We start from the raw sequence: 21,269 nt of genomic DNA on the forward strand, positions 1-21,269 counted from the left end.
GCAGCCCCAGTTCGTAAAATGTCCCTCTTCTCCTTTTGAGTCTGGGCTCCAACTCCCTCTCCAAAGGGGAACCGGACTTGACCTTGTCCACGGGGGCCTTCTGCCCCGCGGCCCCGCCTACACCCTCAGGGCACTGCTGGTGTCCCAGGCCGTCTGTGTGGCACACGGGGCGCCCGCCCTGCCCGCCTTCACACAGGCCCCACCTCCGGATCCGCCTCCTCGGAGCCTCTCTCTCCGATGCTTCTAGCCTCTATCTGAAACGTCCCTACCCGGCTGATGCCCTGGTCCACGGTGCCATCCGTCTGGGCACCTTTGCTTTTTCTAAACTTTCCAAATGAAAGAGCATGGCGTCGAATGTGGTATATGAGTGAATTGGGTTTCTCCCCGCCCGCACAGGCTCAGCGAGCGTTCTAGAACTCTTTGAACATCCCAGTCCCGAGCGGTGACCACATTTTCTGAGCCCAGTCACAGGACGGAGGCTTTTCTTCTCTGATCTCTGATTTTGCTGATATGAGAAGGCCTCCGAAGACTGACCAGTGAAACCGCACTGACTCATTTCCTGAGTTGCCTTTCTTAAGAAGAATCGAGTGAGAAGAAATGAGGCTGATGGCAGAATATTGGGGCGACGGAAACCACTGTGCTGGGCAGTCCCACTGGCCCCCACTGCATGCATATTCTGCATCACCTGCTCTTTCTGCTCTTTCTCCCAACGTACTCCACATGGGCGGATGAGACGGGTCCTAGGCATTTCCTGCATTCACTCCTTCCACAATAATAACGGGAGAATCACAGTGTGGGGCTGAGATTAGAAGCCCAACCTCTGGCGGGGATCAGCGCATTTTCTATGCCGTGGCCTCCTCCTGCCATAGCACAGAGAGTCCCTCCCGTGTTGTCCTCAGCAGGGACCACTGTGTCCCCAAGCTCTAAATCTCCTGGTGACAGGAGATGCTAGGACACTAAACATTCATCCAGCAATTCTAATTAGTGGCGCTCCCCCCCCTCCCGCCCCGCTCCACTCCCCTGCAAGGAGCGCAGGTCGTAGGGTGTGTAATATTGTGCATCTCTCTTCTAGGCAGCCCGGCAGCCGCCGGGGCAGGAGAGAGTAAAGACATCTTCAGCTGCCTGCTTTCGGGCTGCCAGGCTGAGCTGCCCTCCTGCTACACCATCCCGGAGAAGCAGAGCTTGGTGCTCGTGTGTCGGCAGCTGCTACCTCGACTCCTCCTGGGGAAGTTCCCCTCCCCCGTGCAGGAGGAGATAGACAGGGCACTTGCCCAGTGTGGGGAGGGCGCCCACCCCGACCCCGAAGTGCTCAGGGCCGCCAGCCGGCTGAAGGACATCTTGAGGCCCCTGAGAACCTGTGACCCCAGATTCGCCTACCGCTACCCAGACTGCAAGTATAATGATAAGTTCTGAGCGGCTGGAGCCTTGCCGGCCTCCGGGGACAACGTCCCTGGCCCTCCCTTGCCCAGGCGGGTCGCTGCAAGGTTGAAAGAAGCAGCTCCGTCCTGGGACATTCAGAGAGAGGCACCTTCATTTCCCGGGAACGAAGGAACACTCTGACGACCAGAGGGGACTCGTGCCGCACAGCACGGTTGCCCCTGCTGGCTACAGCGTCACGGAGAAGCCCCGGGCTGGGCCGGAGAAGACCCGACCGCAGACACTCACTGGATCTCGCTGAGCCTCAGTGTCCTCTGTTCTCCACCAGACTCTTGAGTTACTGAAAGAAGACAGGGATGTGAAGGGCCAGGGACATGGGCAGGTGGTTACAGAGAGTGTTCCGGAAACATGCGCAGGCAGGACACATGGGACAGAGCCGTGGAGGTGGAGGCTGACATGGAGGGAAGGCAGGGGGAAGGTGAGGCCCCTGGCCAGGACCGTGTCAGGCTCAAACATGAGGGGCCCCCTTCTTGCTCCCTGGGCCCTCGCACTAGCCCTCCCGCCATGCTGCCCACACTGCCACGGAGTGAGGAGACGGCAGGCCAAGGAAACACGTGGACAGGTGCACAGTCTGGGTGCCTGGGGTCCCGGGTGCTCCTGTGAGGCACCTCGTGGCGTGAGAAGGAGCCCTGGCTGAGAACAGATGAGCAGTGGGCGGGGGGCCAATGTGTTCGTCCGGGACCTCTGAGAAGCAGGTGTCAGGATGAGGGTGAATCGGGCAAGGATCGTATTAAAGAAGATCGCTGCATAGGAGGGAAGAAGGCGGTGTTGCCAGTCTGAGCCCAAGGGAGGCAGAGAAGGTCAGCAGAGGCATTCTAAGAGTGGCATTGGTGCTATATCTAAAGGAAGGTTCCACAGGGCCCTGCTGCCCTCAGTCGTTGGCAGGGAAGAGCCTGTGGGAAGCGTGCCCTTGGCCTCCCCGCAGAGACGACGTTGAGAGCGCAGCACAGGGCCGGCGGCCAGCTCTGCTCCCTGGAGCCGGAGGCCCGAGCAGGACACGCCAGCCACAGCCGGGGCCCCAGGCCAGCTCTGTCCTCACCGCGGCCTGCAGTGTAGCAGTCGAAGGAGTCTGAGAATTTTCCTTGAACTCGGCCTTACGGGTCGTTGCAACAGTATTTTTCAAGGTCAGCCAACAGAACGTATTCTATTCAACAGTGTGTTAGTTTGCTTTATACCTTTGAAATATTTAGTCACATGGTATGTGGGCCTCCATGTGGATTCTTACCCTGGCCCCTCAAGCCTTAGTGGGGGGCTCTTTGACCCTTTGTCCAGCCTCCCTGTCAGCCCTCTACCCTTAGGGACCTCCCAGTCGGCCTCCTCTCGTCTCCCTCTAAATCACCACCTTTAGGTCAGAATGCCTGACTTAACAGATGGGGAAACTGAGGCCCAGGAGGAAGAGCAACTTGCTGAGATGGTCCATACTCCTCTTGCCTTCCCCTTCGGCTGCTGATTCGCACCCTGTCCTACCCAGTTTTGGCCCCTTCACTCACATTTAAAGATGGGCCAAGAAACGTCTTATTTCATTGTCCACCAGATTGCTTGCCTTGGGGGGGTTTGCCTTTTGACAGCTCCAGGCACTAACCCCCGGGGCAACCATGATAGCGAGGATGGCAGGCCAAGCTTCTGGAAGGGCAGGCCTGGGTTGCCTGAGAGTGTTGGAGACGGTGGCCTTCTGGCTCGGTCTGGAGGGGAGAGGATTGACCCAACCTGCAATATTCCCCAAGTCCAGTCTACAGTGATGGGTTCAAAGGCCAGGCCCGACCATGAGGGAATGTGTCGTGTGCATCTGTACCCAGGGCTGAGGTTCAGATGGTTCCATTTCTCCACTTACCAAGTCCCACACATCATGTAAGATCCTGTCTGAGTCCTACCTTGACCCAGAGCTTTTCCTGACAGCCCGGACCCCAGGGAGCCCCTTTTGAATCCCCTCTCTGTACCCCTGAACCATAGGTCTGTGCCCATGTGAAGCTAATCCGAAGGGTATTCCGGAGAGATCTGTGTCCCACCCTCCCATCCGGCTGAGAGCAGCCTCCGGATGGCGGATGGCGGTGGTGAGGGCGTTTTGTGTTCTCCGCAGCAACCCAGCCGGGCACAGAGCAGGTGCTCGAAAAACAGTACACTCTTTAGGCCCTTTTGCTTGGCGTTTGTCACATACTATGTTCTCTAGACTCATGTGTCTCCCCAGAATTCCTCTCTAGAAATCCTAACCCCCAGTGTGATGGTATTAGGTGCTGGGGCCTTGGGGAGGTGATTGGCTCATGAGGGTGGAACCCTCATGGATGGGATCGGTGCCCTTCTAAAAGAGACCCCAGGGAGCCCCCTTGCCCTTCCTGCCACATGAGGACGCAGGAAGGAGATGGCCATCTATGCACCAGCAAGAGGGCTCTCTCCAGACACAGAACCTGCCAGCGCCTTGATCTCAGACTTCCCAGCCCCCCAGAACTGTGAAAAATAAATGTCTGTTGCTTGTCAGCCCCCCGGCCCCCCGGTCTATGGTATTTTGTTAAAGCCACCCAAACAGACGGAGACACGTTGCCGGCCATACACAGGACAGAGCGGCTTCCCTGAGAGTTTTTAGCTACTGCCTTTTTGGCCTGCAGGACCAGCTCCCTAATTTGCGGGGCCTCATGCAAAATGAAAAAGTGGGGCCTCCTGTTATTAAGACTGGCCAGACAACAGAGCATGAAACCAAGCGCAGGCCCCGTGAGACTGCAGAGCTTGCGTGCCCGTGAAGCTGGCCCTGGGTGCCTGAGAATATGAACTGTTCACCTCGGCAGAGAATGTCCCTGGGGTTCACTGGCATCTCCTTTGACCTCCACCACCAAGGGAACTAGGTGTGGGACCAGAGGCCGTATACGAAATACGGAACAACCACCATGGCAAAGGAATTGAGCTACGAGAATGCATTCCACGTGCCACAGCCTGGCGGGCAAGTCCAACTCTTCGAAGGAGGAAACGGGTTCAAGCGATTCATTCAAAGTGACCATTTTTCCAGTCCTCTCCTGTAGCATCTGACTTCTGCCCGCCAGTGATTCCGTGAGCCTGAAAGTTTCCTCTAGGGTTAAAAGATAAAGAGTTTGCTAAATAAATCAATACTTTGCTCGACTTATATTCTTTTGGGAAAAATCTACAGCCCTGGAATCAGAGAGAGCTGGTTTCAAGTAATGATTCGGCTGGTTCCTGTGTAACCTTGGGCAAGTTGTTTAACCTCTCTGAGCCTGCATAAGATGGGGAGGAAAGGCTCTGCCCTCGCAGGGTTACTGCCCTATTTCAATAATACAGTGTCTCTCAAGAGCCTGGCACATATAGGCATTCTGTATCTGAAGGCAGATGCAGGGCAAGAACAGAGGGTCTCCCAGCACAAAAGGGCTCCTCACAGAGCCAAGGAGAGTGTGGCAGGCTCTGGGAGGCCCCCTGATCCCGGCCCCAAGGCTCTGCTCCAGCCCAGAGGACCCGTAAGGAAGCCAGAATGCCGCAGGCTGGTAGACAGTCTGACTGGGGCCATTGTTACAGCTTCCTGCTAACCAGACTCTGGCTTGATCATGAATGACAGCTGGGCAGCCACTGTCCTCACCTCCTCAGCCCAGCCCTCCCCCAGGCTCAGAAGGGAATCCTCCTCAAGCAGGTAATGTTGGGGGCCTTGGGAAGTCCATCCGTGCTCAGTACTGAAGAGAAATGCAGAAGCCATCTTGGCCAGTTGAAAGCCTGTGTGCGGAGATGTGGCTTTTCTGCCCACCCCAGGCCTGTTGGCCGCGTATACTGGTGCAGCTGGGCTCACGTGTGCACAGGTATACTCCTGGTCTGTCTGCAGCTCTTCAGGGCACTGTTTAAGAACAGTTGCGGTTGCAAGACATGTGGGAGGGTCAACGCCCAGGCAGGGGGCAGTGAATTTGCAGATATAATGACCCTCCAAAAGGCAACCGAGAGGAACAGGCCAGCAAAGGGGAGCTGGGCAACCAGTTCAAGTGGCCTGCCCCGTGTAGCTCTTTGTAGGAGCAGACAAGGAGGGAGAGCAACCCCGTCCCACTAGGGTGTCAGATCCTGCACCAGCCCTTCTTGCAAAAGTCAGCACGTCAAAGTTATTTATTGTGGTGTTGCTTATAATCGAAAACACTGGAAACAACCTAAGTGCCCGTACATGGGAGAGTAGTTGAATAAACCATGATACCTCCACACCATGGAGTGCCATGCAGCTTTGAAAACGAATGCGGATGATCTCTATGAACTGATACGGAAAGATCTGCAAGATACACAGCTAAACGAGAACAACATAAAAGCAAAGCACCAAGAGTATTTAGAGGATGCGACCTTTCATGTAAGAAAGAAAGAGTATAAGCAAACATTTATGTATCTGCTCACTTGTGATACAAATATATATTATATGAAAATATATATTATATATAAGATATTATATAATACATATACACACACAGATATATATAGAGAGAGAGAGAGAGAGAATAAACCAGAAGCTAACGAGATTGGTTACCTACAGGGGGTGGTGGGAATGGGGTGGAAAGAAGGGAGGAATGGGAATGGAGGTAGGGACGAAGAGAGAGTCAACCTTCTCTGAGTATAACTTTTTGTATAAATCTGACTCTTAGAACCACGGGAATGCCTCACACAACCCACAAATAAATAATTAAGATCCCCCAGGATGTGGGTTGCACTAAGATGTAATACAAATCATAGCCAGTGGACCTAACTGTGTTACACATGACTAGGATAACAACACCGAAGAACTAGCCTAAGGAACTTGAAAAGTAAGCATTTCGACTACAACAGTATAAGGCTAAAAACAAAAAGAACCGTGCACACAATTTAAAATTGTTCATTGTGTGTTATGTGAATTTCACCTCGATTTAGAAGAAAGAGAAAGGAGACAAAGAACCATGCACAAAAAATTGTGCTCTAGTTAGTAAAATTTTTCCCATGGGGATGTGGGTTAGCTGTTCCAAAATTATTTTAAGTGTTGAGCAGGTAACTAAATATATTGTGGGTAATGAGAGACAGGCTTCTTACCATTGGAGAAAGGAGTTATAAGCAAGGAAGGAGGGAGGGCAAACTTCAACCCTCTAAGGTTGGACTGGAACTGGAAGTATCACTAAAAACACAGGATTTTTGCTGTAGATACACGGATGGATAGATACAGAAATACAGATGTGAGTGTTAGAACTCTATTTCCCAGCTCTGTCTCTGAGAAGGCCTATAAGCAGCAACACCCCACTACCTGGTCTTGGTTTCTCCAGTAAAAGAAACCAGAGCTCTTTGGAGAAATGGCTGATTCCAAGACTAGGAAAGCAGAAGATGATTCTGGAATAATCTTGTGCTGCCAGAAAGAAAGGAAATGCTCAGAAAATTGGGGGCATGTCAAAAGGACACAGAAGCCAACTTGAAGGGACTCCCAGTTGCCAAATCTGGGACAATCTGAGCTACAAAATAAATAGTGATAGTCATAGATTATAATCCATAATTAAAGTCAATTCTTAGGAGACCATACTGATATAAATAAATACTTGAATAAGTAAGTAAGGGGGGGAGGCAAGAGCTCTTGGTTATGGTAGAATTCCAATTCATAAGTGTAGAAGAAACGATGGGAGTGAAAAGTCACCACTTGGCAAACACCACACTAATAATTATTGCAGGCAAGAATCCTCAGTGGGAGCTCAAACCAGATGAAAGTAGGAGACACAGGACATTTGCATCAACTCAAAGTTGTCTTGAGTTGAGTCTACTCATTAAGAACGAAGGGAAAAATAGTAACTTGATGGTGAGGGAACCTGGCAGACACAACCTTAGCCAAGTCATCAGGGTCCACCTTAGCGGTGATAAGTGACATAGACATCATGTGCCCCCCGAGATGATGCCCTGAGAAGGGCACAGCATCACTTCTGAAGTTTTCTTGCCCCAAATGCAAAACCTCAAACGAATCATGAGATAACACCTGACAAATCGAGGGACATCCTACAATTGGCCATGAAAGGGAAGGAAGGACTATAGAATTAGCACAGAGTGGGGGTGTGAGAATTACACACAATGTGGGGTCCTCGATGGGATCCTGGCCCAGAAAAGGGACATCAGTGGTGTCAATACCCACCGGCCAAAACTTACCAGGAACACACCCCCAAGTGGAACAGGTTGGGTTTATTGCTCATGGCAACGGGGGAAATGCACACCACGGAGCGCCATAAGGTGTCTCAGTGAGTGGGGGGCAGAAAGGACATTGTAGAGGATTAGAGCTTGTTAGGTGAGTTTGGGGAGGGTTCAAGGGAGTGGGGCTTTGCTCTGGATTGGATGCTGTCAAGAAGTGGGGGTAAATCCATGACTGTACATCTCCATAAATCTTACCTCTAGGACAGGGGGGATGAAGCAAGCTAACACTGTTGTTAGGAAAGCAGCAGTCACTCATAGTAGCCAGGATAAGGGGAAGTTCAGTTATTTTTGGTTCCACAATGTTCGTGCTGTTGTTTGTGTTCAGACATGAGAACAGCGTGGCCTTGTTTTGTCTTGATTCTTTGTGGTCACAGAGTGGACTTGTTTGATGTTCGTGATCTGAGCGATTGTTTATGTTCGAGAAGAACACGGAGGCCCTGAGGTGTGGGCCAGGCCAGCCCTGAACTCCACCAAGGGGCCAGTTCCCAGCTATTGTGGGCTGCTTCTCTTTTTCTCCGTGGGACGAGGGGTGAAATCCCAGTTAAGGTCTATTCGATTAGTACATCGCATTTCATCAATGTTAATTTCTTAGTTTTAATAATTGTCCTATGGTTGGTAAGATGTTCACATTAGGGGAAATCGGATGGGAATTCTGTATACTGGTGTGGAACGTTTGGGTCCGTCTAAAATTATTCCAAAATAAAAAGTAAAAAAAAAAAGCAACTTGGGGAATGAGGCAGAAATTGGCTGGGCACCAGGTGAGGAAGCTGGCTTGCGTATTGGAGCTGTGCTGTATACAACAAAAGACATCGCCCAAAACGTGAAAGCTTCACCCGTGTGATAAGATGGTCCTGACTATGAAAAAAACATGGAAACTGAGTTGGATTAAAAGGACAACTCACGAGGCACCTGGGTGGCTCAGTAGGTTAAGTGTCTACCTTCGGCTCGGGTCATGATCTCAGGGTCCTGGGATCAAGCCCCGCATCGGGCTCTCTGCTCACCGGGGCATCTGCTTCTCCCTCTCATTCTCCCTCTGTGCTCTCCCTCCCTGTCTCTCTCTCTCTCCCAAATAAATAAAATCTTTAAAAAAAAAAAAAAAAAGGAAGACTCAGGTCTCCCATTTGGGGCTTACTCTAGGGTGAAGCTCACGGACTACAAGCCTTTTCATTGCTACTGCTCTTTCTCTGCTCCTCTCTTACTCAATTGGCTTAAGTGAATGTGCCCATACTCGAGCCAGGGCCACCCCTACCACACTGGAAAGCAGTAGAGACCTAGGGCTCACATACTCACTTCTGCTTCCTTCCCCTCTACACACAAACCATGGTACCTGATGTAGAGAGAGCGTATAGCACAAGTTAAAATCCCCCTTCACACCTTTGCACTCCCCCCTATTTAGCTGAATCCACCTTTCTGCCTCAAGCCCCTATCTGGAGCTTCTCTCTGAAAAATCATTCCCGAGGGGGGAATATGTGCCAAAAGTGAGTTCACATTCCCCTGGTTAAAGTAACGCATATTTTCGTATTTTATTTTTGTAATGATTCTACCCAAGGCAGGGAAAATATTCAGGAAAAGAGGCAAGTCATGGAAATTTGGTGAAAATATAATCCTAATGAAAATTAATTTGGCAAAGTTCATCAAGAGCCTCAAAAAGGATTGCATACTCTACCCAATAATTTCATTTCTGGGATGCTACCCAAAGGAAGTAATCAAGAATGCAGAGAGATTTAGGCACAGACTGACTTAAAAATCACGACTGAACACTTGTAACCTCTACAAAAATGAGAGTAAGTGGAATTTTTAATAGGCATTGACTAGCACACAGGAGGAAATGAGAGGAGAAAAATAGAAACAAAACTCTGAACACTGGAAAGCAAATAACTTAGCAGGACCAAAAGAACGGAATCTGAAGCTGGCAGCAAAGAATACCGAGAACCATCACAATTTACACCACAGAATCTCTCAAAAAGTTGAGGAGTTGGTGGCACCAGATCCTTCAGGAAGTAAGGGGGAAGACTGAAATAAGGATAAGTCTTAAAAGACCATTTTAAGAAGCAAATGGCCAGTCGGAGAAAGACAAATACCCTGTGATCTCACTCATATGTGGAATTTAAGAAACAAAACAGATGAACATAAGGGGAAGGGAAGGAAGACTAAAATAAGATGAAATCAGAGAGGGAGACAAACCATAAGAGACTCTTAAGTCTAGGGAACAAACTGAGGGTGGCGGGAGGGGCGGGGGGTGGGGGGATGGGCATAAGGAATGAGCACTGGGTGTTCTATGCAACTGGTGAATCACTAAATTCTACCTCTGAAACGAATAATACACTATATGTTAATTAAATTGAATTTAAATTTAAAAAAAGAAGTAGCAAATGGAACCCGGATCTCCCACCCCCTGCCCCCCAATCCACACCCAGGTAATGGCCAGGTGATGGCCCTCCAAGAGCCAACAAAAGATCAGAAACTCCTTCCCTGGGGAGAGTGAGTCCAAGGGTCTTTAGGGACAGCACAGAGATTAGAATAGTAGGTCACACTGAAAACTGGGAGATCGAGGGCATGTGTGCACAGCAGATGCTCCATGCCTTCCCCTGCGCTGGCAGGCTCTCTGTCCTTCCACCCCCCACCCCAGGCAGGAGAACTGGCCAAGGAGCCCCCAGGGAAAAGGCTAAAAACTCCTGCCATCGCAAGCCCCCCAACCATCCCACTCATGTCTCTACAGGGAAGATCACAGCTGACAATCCCCACAGGCTGGCCAGAGCACCTCATTGTCTTTTTAGGTCCCCCCTCCTTTTCTTTTTCGTTTTTTTTTTTTTTTTCCTAATATTGGTTTGAAATAATTTCAGGCTTTCAGGAAAGTTGAAAGAAGAGTACACATAATTTCCATAGACCCTGTATCGGTATTCTCAGTTGTTTACTTCTTTCCATGTTTGCTTTCTCATTTTCTTCCTCTTCATTTCTCTTTCTTTCCCTCCCTACCTGTATCTCCTCCTCTATCTTTCTCTCTCTCTCTCTCTCCCCCCTCCCACCCCCCCCCCCCCGCCCACAACCAGCATTTTCTGAACCATCTTAGAATAAGTTGCAGATGTGCTCCTAAAAACTTCAGGGTTTATGTCCTAAAAATAAAATAAAGGCTTACATAACCACAGCACAATTCTCAAAATCAGGAGATTACCATGGATGCAACATTGTTATCTGACCACAGGTGTTATTCAAATTTTTCTAATTTCTCCAGTAATATTCTTCATAGAAATTTTTTTCTGGCCCAGGATACAATTCAGGATCATATACTGCATTTAGTTGGCATGTCTCCTTTAATCTGGAACATTTTCTCAGCCTGCGTGTGTGTGTGTGTGTGTGTGTGTGTGTGTGTGTGTGTTTCATCGGCTTGACATCTTTGAAGAAGAGAGGCTTGTTATTTTGTAGAATTTCCCTCAGTTTGGGTTAGTCTGTTGTTCCTTATCAGAAAACATATGAGGTCAGTTTGTCCCATTATTCATGATGTTCACTTGGCTAACTTGAGGCCTACCAGGTCCCAGCACTGTAAATTTAACCTGTAACTGGAGAAGAAATCCTTTGAGATTATGCAAGTATCCTCTATTCATCAAAATTCCTCCCATTTGTTTTAGCATCCATCGACAATTTTGCCTGAATCAGTTATTACTATGGTGGTTGCCAAATGATGATTTTTTTAAATTTTATTATTCCTTTTACATGTATTAGTTGGCATTCCATTGTAAAGCAAAAGAACTTTTCTTCCTCCCTACTTACTTATTAATACATTTATGTAAATATGGACTCGTGGATTCTTATTTTCTTTTTGCTTTCACATCTCTTTTATGTCCAGAATAATAATGGGAAGATTATTTTTTTCAATGGGTTGTAATTTATTATTATCACATATTTTGATGCCCCAAATTTCCCCAGGGTTGAGCAGTAGAAAAATTCCTAGGAAGCAGAGCAAAAAGTCAGACTAAAAATGAGAAAAAAACTTAATTCTGTAATTAAGGAGGTCCCATATCCAATCACAGGAGTTCCAAAGAGAACACACACACAGATGCATACATAAACATAGACACCACACAGTGACAAAAACACACACACAAAGACACATACAGAAACACAGACACACATACTCAAACAGATACTGACACAGACATGGAGACACACATGTGCACACACAGACACACAAACAGAAACACACACAGACAAATAGACACACACACACAGGAGGAGATCATCAACAAGAAAATTAGATTTTCCAGAATGAAACATCATTAGTGTTGACAATGGAAGGACTTTGGAGTGCCCATTACAATGCATGAGTGTTGAGAGCCCTAGGGACAAAGGAAAGACCCTACAAGTTTCAGGAGGCTGGGGGTGGGGCAAGTGGTCACCTAAAAAGGGTCAGAAGTTAGAATAGCCTCAAACTCCTCACAACACTAGAAGCCATAAGACAACAACTTCAAAATTCTGAAAGAAAATTATTTCCCACCTTCAATTTTCTACCCCAAATAAACTATCAATCGGTCCTATATCCAAACTATCAAGTCCAGACATCCAAATTCTAGAAGTTTCCATTCTCAAGCATCCTGTCTTAGGAAGATATGGGAGGATGTGTTCTACCAAAGAGTGCAATAGACCAAGATAAAGGAGGCCCGAGGTGTAGGAAACAAGGGCTTGGGCACGGGACAAAGGAGTCCCTGGTGGCAGGAGACAGCCATGCACCAGGTATGGGGCCACCCAGTGCACAGGGGAGCAGGTCAGAAGGCTTCAACCATTCTGTCAGGAAGATGCAACTCATGCAAACCTGAAGCATCTGAATGTTTTGAGAGAAGATTTAGACCATTGGTGAAGTCTTTGAATTTGAATTAACAGTAAGTACAGAGAGAAACAAGCAAAAGAATTAACACAGTTAAGAACTTCTGAGAAAATTAGAAGTTTCTCAGGAAAGGAAGAGTGAGCATTGTATACTACAGGGCTCAGCTTTAAATGGCATTTACATAGATAGAGTTATCCAAACACTGTTAAAGGCACCAGATTAGACCCAAGATGGAGTCACTCATGCTAAGCCCTGTGGCAGCAAACCAAAACTTAACCAAGTTTCTATGCTCGGCTCTCCTGGAAAAGGAAGGCCTAAATCAACAAATCAGCACTTAGCCTGCTTAGCACAAGCTTCAAGACTTCCCTTTTTTGGGGCTTCTGGGTGCCTCAGTTGGTTAAGCATCCGACTCTTGATTTTGGCTCAGGTCGTGATCTCAGTGTTATGGGATACAGCCCTGTGATGGGCTGCACACTGGGTGTGGAGACTGCTTAAGATTCTCTCTCCCGAGGTGCCTGGGTGGCTCAGTTGGTTAAAGGTCTGACTCTTGGTTTCAGCTCAGGTCATGATCTCGGGGTCCTGGGATCGAGCCCCATGTCGGGCTTTGTGCTCAGCGGGGAGTCTGCTTCTCTCCCTCTCCCTCTGTCCCTCCCCCAGCTTGTGTTCTCTCTCTATCTAAAATAAATAAATAAATCTTAAAAAAAAAAAACGATTCTCTCTCTCCCTCTATCCCTACCCCACCTTGCGTGCTCTCTCTCTCTCTAAAAAAACAAAACAAAAACAGAAAAACAACTTCCCTTTTCACCATATAACCAAGCAGTAAATGCCCAGTATAACTCCCTTACTCCTGCTCACTTTGTTCTATAAAAATCTCTTGCCTTGCACAGCTCTTTGGAGTTCCTTTCTATCTGCTAGATGGATGCTGCCTAATTCATGAATCACTGAATAAAAGCCTATCAGATCAGTAAATTGTGGAAAATTTTCTTTTAACAACAACAAATACTGATTTAATCAGAATGATGACGTATCTACATTGGGAGTATGGGAAGAGCGTGCATGGGAAGAGGGAGCCAGGGAGAAGAAAACGAAAGCTAAAAAAAATCTTCACCTTCCACAGTGGAGATTCAATGACGCTAACAACAGAAAAATCAAGAGCATCCATTCAAACCTGTTATTTAGAGAAGTAATAGCAGGTAAAAGAATTAGCTAAAAGATGTTTTTGCCTAGGGGCAAGGCAAATAGAGGGGGAAGGGTGGGGGCAGCTGGTTTTTGTAACAAACCCTGCAGCACTATATGACTCTCCAAACTATATAAATCTATAACTTCTTCAAAAGTTTTTTTTTTAAGATTTTATTTATTTATTTGAGAGAGAGAGAGAGCATGAGTGGGGAGACAGAGGGAGAGGGAGAGAGAGAATCCTAAGCAGACTCTATGCTGAGCGCAGAGCCCAACACGGGGCTCGATCTCAAGACTCTGAGATCATGACCTGAGCTGAAACCAAGTCAGACGCTTAACCAACTGAGCCACCCAAGCGCCCTCAAAAGTTTTTTTTTTTTAATGCAACACCACAAAATGTTAAATAAAAGAAAGAGAAGATTTATGCACTGAAATTATAATCACGCCATTATTTTAAATAGCAAAGAATTGTGTATAATTTAAATTCCCGAGAGCAGAGAAATGACTAAGTAATTTGGGTTGCACTCACACAATTATGTATGTAACTAAATTAAAATACTGTTTATGGAGGAGTTACAACACCATGAGAAAATGCCTATGAACCAATGCTTAGTGAAACTAACAGATCACCAAATGTTCTGTATGTGTTGAGCTGTTTCTGGTTTTGTGTGTTTTTTCTTTTCTTTTTTTTTTTAATAAATGAAGTTTTGCATAGAAATAAGACTGGAAGTAAAGATACCGAAATATTAGCAGTGGTTGGATTTAGATAATGGGGCTTTGGATTCTTAAAAAATCATTTCTACTTTTCTGTATTTAACAAATATTCTTTGGGAACTTAAAAAAATAGTCTAATGAAAATACCAAATATATGTTCATTATAGAAAAATTGGAAATATTAATACGGACCAAGAAGAAAATAGAAATCATCTAGATGTATTGCTTTTATTATGAAAAAAAATGCAGACATTTTTAAAGAGCAGGGATTTTCCTCGCCTTCCACAGTCTGGCCAGCAAACTGGGACCTGACCAAGCTTCCGAGTCTTGGCCTTAACTTTGAGACAGACTTCATTTGAGGCACCAAGATTTGCTATTTTCTTGAACCGAGATAAAAACTTATTTTTAAAAAGTCTGAACCCGTTTTGATGAGTATTTTCAAGTTAAGTCCCAGGAATTAAAAGCAAATCAACACCAAGTTTCAGAAGAATTCCGGAAACTGGATGACTAACAATGGAAGTTGGAAAAAAACTAATTTCCACATGTATCATTCCTTTTGTTTCATTTGCTGCAGTCCTAGCCTGCTTTCTCTCAGGTCCCATTTGAGTTGTGTGCTGCCCCTGAGAGTCCTGAGTGATGTGGGAGAACCATAGTTCCTGTGGCCTTCGTGGGCTCAGAGAAAAAGAGGGTATTAATACATAGATAATTTTTGTCTAGGTTGCACGTGCATAATTTTTGGCTACAGTTACAGTAAGAGTATTGTCCATCCAAGTGCCCATAATAGACCTTTCCGTGGACCGGTGCATGAAAGGTATATGTTGGAAGTCAGAGGAGCCAGCCCTCTGAGATTAGGAGGAGACTGAGCCCAACACAGAACTCTGCTCTGAGTTTGGGGTGCACCCTGGCCCTTCAGTGAAAAGCAGTCTTGGCCTCCAACTATTCTACTATTTCTTTGCCTTTTTTTTTTTTTTTTTTTAAGTCGCCATTTCTCTTCCTGTTTGGCAGCAAAACTGTGGGATTAATGCCCACTCTGTTGCACTCTGGAAACTGTCTCAACTGGCTCTGTGACGTTCCTTCAAGCAGCTGCCAAAAGGTTAAGAGGCTGAATGGAGTTGGCAAAAGCCACTGTAATTTTTACAAAAATTATCCGTCTTCCCAGAAAGAGTGTGCGATAACCATTTCTGGAGGCTGAGGAACGCTGGCCCAGTGGAGCCAGATCCTGGCCCCGAGGTCAAATCCAGCCTGGCCCCTTGGGCCAACTTCACAGCAGGCCCCCTTGGGAAGCAGATCAGAACATTGGCTCCATTCACAGGCCACCACACTGCAACTCCCCTCTGCCGAGGACGCGCCAACATGGCACTTCCGGCTAGTCGTTTTGTGCTTTGCTGGGTGCATTGATGACTTCATTTCCAGATTCTCACCCCTGTTCTTTCTTTTCTTCTTCCCATTTTTTTTTTTTAAGTAGGCTCCGCACCCAACACGGGCTCGAACTCAGAACCCCGAGATCAAGAGTCGCATGCTCTACAGACTGAGCAACCCAGGCACCCCCATTTCTTCCTATTTTAACTGAGGTAAAACTTAGACACTAAAAAGGCACACAACTTCAGTGTACAGTGTGATGCATTTTTCAGATATATACACTCATGTGAGTGGCATCAAGATACAGAATATTTTCATTCCCCATTCAATACTGAACCCCCACCCACCCACAGGGAAGGGAACCATGATGCTGGATTCACTCACCATGGATTTGTTTTGCCTGTTTTTGAACTTCCCATAAATGGAATCACACAGTGTTTACTCCTCTGCCTCCAGCTTCTGTCACTCAGCATGTTTTTGAGATTTATCCATATTGTGTGTATCTGTACTTTGTTCCTTGTTATTGCTGAGTAGTCTTCCATCATGTGGCAGTGTTGTGTATGGTTTATCCATTCATCCATCCAGGGACATTGGGTTGTTGCTAGTTTGGAGCTATTACAAATAAAGCTGTTATGAATGTTCTCATACATGTCTTCATGTGACATATCTACACTCCTATTTTACTGAAGAATCCATTTCTCTGGGGAAAGACCAAGACAATTAAGCATGGGGTCTGAAGCCTTCATCAAAAGCAACAGGAGTGGGGCGCCTGGGTGGCTCAGTTGGTTAAGCGACTGCCTTTGGCTCAGGTCATGATCCTGGAGTCCTGGGATCGAGTCCTGCATCGGGCTCCCTGCTCAGCAGGGGGTCTGCTTCTCCCTCTGCCCTCTTCCCTCTCGTGCTCTCTGTCTCTCATTCTCTCTCTCTCAAATAAATAAATAAAATCTTTAAAAAAAAAAAAAAAAAGCAACAGGAGTTTGGAGGGATGACCTCATCTCCAGAGGCCTGGCTCACAGATAGATTTAAAGCATCAAAGAAGCTGCCCCAATTTTGCCCAATCGTGGAAGCTGTCCAATCCTTTGAACGGTCCAAAGGGGGCTGTGTCTGATGGCAATGAAACGCAATAGCAATGGGAGCTATGACTGGACTTGAGTTTTTATTTTTAATTAAAATTTTGTGCTTGGCTGAGTTTCTTCAGACCCTGGCCTGACAGATCTAATGTAAATGACTTGGACACCATCTGTGTGGTTTGACCCAACCTCGTCATGAATGACTCTGTCATATCCATTCATCCCTTAGCTGTCCTCCAACCCCAGGAGGGGTTGTTAGTGATGGGTCTAGAATAAAGACTACTGATTCCACCCCATGGACACCAAGGAAACTAATCTGGTCTCCTTTGCAGAATCTATGATGCTAAAGAGGGTCCCTGCAGTTATGATGATATGTTTGCCCTGCCCCTATTTCCATTTCCTAAGGGTAACTCCACCTCACCTCCCGTAGCAGATTTATTGAGTGTTTACTGTGTGCCAGGAACCAGTCTGACTTTTAGAATGGGGTTTGCTTGTTTGTTTTTTGCTTGCATTTACTTCTCGCAGAAGCCCTGGGATGTAATTCTTTTCATGGGTGAGGAAAGCATGGCTTAAAGAAGACAGGCGTCATAGTCAGCTCAAGCTGCTATAACAAAACACCACAGAGCAGGTGGCTTAAACAACAGAAATTTATTTCTCACCCTTCTGGAGGCTGGAAAGTCAGAGATCAGGGCACCAGCATGGTCGGGTTCTGGTGAGAGTTCTCTTCCTTGCTTGTAGACAACCACCTTCTGGCTGTGCCCTCACATGGCCAGGAGCAAGCTCTCTGGTGTCTCTTCTTATAAGGGAACTAATTCCATCATGATGCCCCATCCTCTTGACCTTATCTAAATCTAATTACCCCCCAAAGGCCCCACCTCCAAATAACATCACATTAGAGGTTAGGACTCCAACATTTGAATTTGGGGTGGGAGGGGAACACAGCTCAGTGCACCATAGTAACTTGTTCATGGACACACTCTAGTTAAGCAGTGAACCTGGGATTTGAGCCTAGGTCTGACTCTAGAGTCAATGCACTTAACCACAATGCTCTACTTCTTTGATGACATCAGGACTTTTGCTCACTCTCATGTCCTGCCACCAACCCTCAGGATAGGCTCCAGCCAGGCAGATCCTGTGTTTCACATAAGGTCAGACTGCAGGGGCAATAACCACCTACCCGAATGTCCCACCAGACTCTAAGCTCAAGCCCACCACTGCATCTGCTTTTCCCCCTGGTTGGGATTCCTTAGGCCTAACCATCCTTCAAAATCCAGCTGAGGCCTACCTCTTCCCGGAGGCTTTTCTTTTTGACATTGCCTCTCAGTAGTCCCACTCTTAGTAAGCACTTCTTGTCTTTATTATCCAGATTGTTCAATCAGCCTCATGTTCACTATCTTATTCATAGTCTCTATAAAACATTTTGCTATGTCATATATGACTGCTAGCAATTTACTGTTTTATTTCTCCAAGGACCAAATCCCACAACTACATGAGATAGGCAAATCATAGTAACTTTACTATGGTAAGGCTTACTTTGGTATGTTAGATACCAAAATGAATAAGTACAGAGATGGTCACTCATTCATTAAGCCAACATTTATTCGTAACTTATGATGTGCCACTGACCAGAACACATGTTTGTGTGGGGTGGATTAAATTGTATTTTAACAGACAATTGTTGAGTATCTACTAAGTGTTAAGCACCAGGAATTCAAAGATGAATAGAAGAGAAGCAAGGTCAAAGTCATTGGATAGAATAGAAAGATCAGAGTTTGTAAAGAGAAAGAGGGGAAGATAGGGCAAGAAATGTGGAAGGAGCACAGCCTGCCAAGATATTTGATGACACACCAGTGTGCTAAAATTCTATTCTTAAAGCCATGGAAAATGAAAGCAGAATTGGAAAGGGGGATACTATAATAGATTCAGAATTTTAGGAAGAGGTGAGTGGTATTATCCTGTATGTATGAGGGGTCTTAGAGTGAGGCAGGGAAATCTCCATTCCAAGTAAGAGAAAGGGAAGATGTGAACTATGTTGATTTAATGAGAATGCAGGAGAGGAGGAGAAGTGCCAGAGAGTGCTCGACTGAGGGCCTTGATTAGAATGTGGGGGAGATAATAAAAGACCACTGCTCATGCAAGGACATTTGGCAACTTGAAAGAGGCCAATAACCTGGATCCCTACCTCACACCTTAGATACACACTCTGGTGGATTATAAAACTGAATGTGGGCAAAAGTTTGAAGCCTCTAGAATATAATATAGGAGAGTATCTTCATGACATGAGACCAAGGGAAGTTTTCTTAAACAAGACACAAAAAGCAGTAACCATAAAGCAAAAAATTGATTCATTTGACTACATTAAAATTAAGAATTTTTATTCACCAGAGGACTCCATAAAGAGATGAGCCACAGAGTGGGAGAAGATATTTGCAATACATTCATTGACAAAGGACTCACATTCAGAATATGTAAAGAATACTTACATATAAATGAAGGGGAAAAAGACAGCTCATTATAAAAATGGGCAAAACATTGAAATAGCCATTTCAAAAAAGGGGAAATCTAAGTAAGCAATAAACATAAGAAAAACTGTTAACCTCATTGTTAAAGAGGAAATACAAATGAATACCATGATGATATACCACTATACACATATCATATTGGCAAACATTTAAGTCTGATAATACCAAATATTGGGGAGAATGTGCAGCAAAGGTAACTTATAACTGCTGATGGATATGCAAACTTGTACCAACTTTCTGGAAAATGGTTTAGCATATTCTGATAAAGATGATGATACACCTACCTTATGATCCACTAGTTTTACTCTTGAGTATATCCTAAAGAAACTCATGCATATAGTCACCCCAACTCATGACAAGTTCCTCATGGTTTCCATCATTGTGTTTTGCTCTATGCTTTGAAGTGTTTCTTCTGCTTGAGTTTGCAGGCCACCAAGTTGTATCTCAATAATGACCTTTCTTATCTTCTAATTGGCTTCTGAATCAAGCGCTTGGGAACTCACATGGACTCAGAAAATATTTTGCACTACAGGTGACTCTTCCTGTGTTCATACTTTTTGACTCAAGTGGTTATCTTAAACAAGTTTTGTTGGACATGTGTTATCCTTGTTCTGATTGATCTCCTTTCTCTACTTTCTTGGACCCCCTCAGATGTGCTAGTACTACTTGGAGCTGAGGTCTAGTTATTAAAGTACAAGGGAAGTAGGCCCCAAAGTGTTGGAAGACAAAGTGGTCTCACCCTGCAGGAGCTCCCCATAGCAACAGGCAGGCTACCAGTACCCTACTGAAGGCCAGGAGAAAACCTTCCTGCTCTCAGGCCTCCTAACACCTCCTCAGACTCAGGCATGGGAGTAGTCACAGTCCACCCTTTTAGCTCCTGTTGGTCTCTTCGAGGAAGCCCAGACAATGAAACTCACCTGAGGGGATCCAACATCAGTCGCCCTTCCCCCAACCTTGAGTTCCATGCCTTGGGGCCTGAATGTTTTCCAGTAACTGCTTCATTCTAATCCCCTCCCTGGGGCTCTCCCACTCTGGTTTCCAAGGTTTAACCAGTTCACCTCGGAGAAAGCTACATCCAAGTTTTTTCAGCTGACACTCCCATGAAGATTACAACCTCACTTACCCCCAACTATCAGCTCTAGAAGCAGACTAAATTTGGGTTGCTACCCACATCAAGTTTGTCATCTTTACAGAATTCTAACTTCATGTATTTCTCAAAAGAAGCAAAATCCTTATACTAAAACCTGCCCAAAGACAGCAAAGAAAAACAGAAAGACAAAAGAAAGCCATAAACTAATCTCACTAATATCTAGAAATGCACAAATGCCAAATGAAATGTTTTCAGTTGAAGTCAGTGGCTTGTAAGAAAAATGATATACCTATTTGATTGCCCATTGCAAAGTCTCTATTCAAAAGTATAGATGTCCTCTCTGGTCTCTCACAGGGCTGCTTGAAGATTAAGTCATGAGGTCATGTTCTTTAATAATAATAATAGATTTCCTCCCCACCAGAATGCATGAGTAGACTTCTCATCTTTATGGTTTTTCAGGAAAAAAACAAAAACAAAAACATGTAATTCAAGCCATTTGCTACTTAAACAAGTGTAATATAGCATATGAAAAAGACAAAGGTCCAACTGAAGGTTACGGACCTTCTTTTGTTTCTTCTGGGAGTTGTTGCAGGCTTCTCATTCAGCCTCTAGAGGGCAGCCAGAAAGAAGAAATCATATTTTTCTGTTCTCTTGTACCCCAGTTGTCACTCATCTCAGCAGTTTCAGCCTTATGGTTTCTTCAGACTTGGAAACCAGCCCTTCAAAATGGCCCTGGCCTGGGAGAGGAGTGGGGGAGTGGGGAGAAAATAAAGGAAAAATTTTAGGGTGATTGAACTGTCTCGAGGTGGCAGATACATGACTCTACCCATACAGAGTGAACTTTACTGTATGCAAATTTTTAAAAATCAGTAAAGGTGTCAGGGGAGCTCTGTGGTGAAGGATTCAAGCCACAAATGGATGGAATACCA

The 21,269-nt window shown here is 45.9% G+C and overlaps 1 protein-coding gene across 1 annotated transcript in view; it reads left to right on the plus strand.

Moving 5' to 3' along the window:
• The window catches only part of DIPK2B (divergent protein kinase domain 2B), a 39,047-nt gene extending 37,591 nt beyond the window's left edge, over positions 1-1,456 (plus strand). The window contains exon 5 of the mRNA XM_021681962.1: positions 1,073-1,456. Within this exon, the coding sequence (XP_021537637.1) occupies positions 1,073-1,413 (341 nt within the window). The 3' untranslated portion in view covers positions 1,414-1,456. The remainder of the gene's footprint in view (positions 1-1,072) is intronic.
• Positions 1,457-21,269: the final 19,813 nt, after the last annotated feature.

The sequence above is a fragment of the Neomonachus schauinslandi genome, chromosome X (genome assembly GCF_002201575.2).
Source record: "Neomonachus schauinslandi chromosome X, ASM220157v2, whole genome shotgun sequence".
Taxonomy (NCBI): domain Eukaryota; kingdom Metazoa; phylum Chordata; class Mammalia; order Carnivora; family Phocidae; genus Neomonachus; species Neomonachus schauinslandi.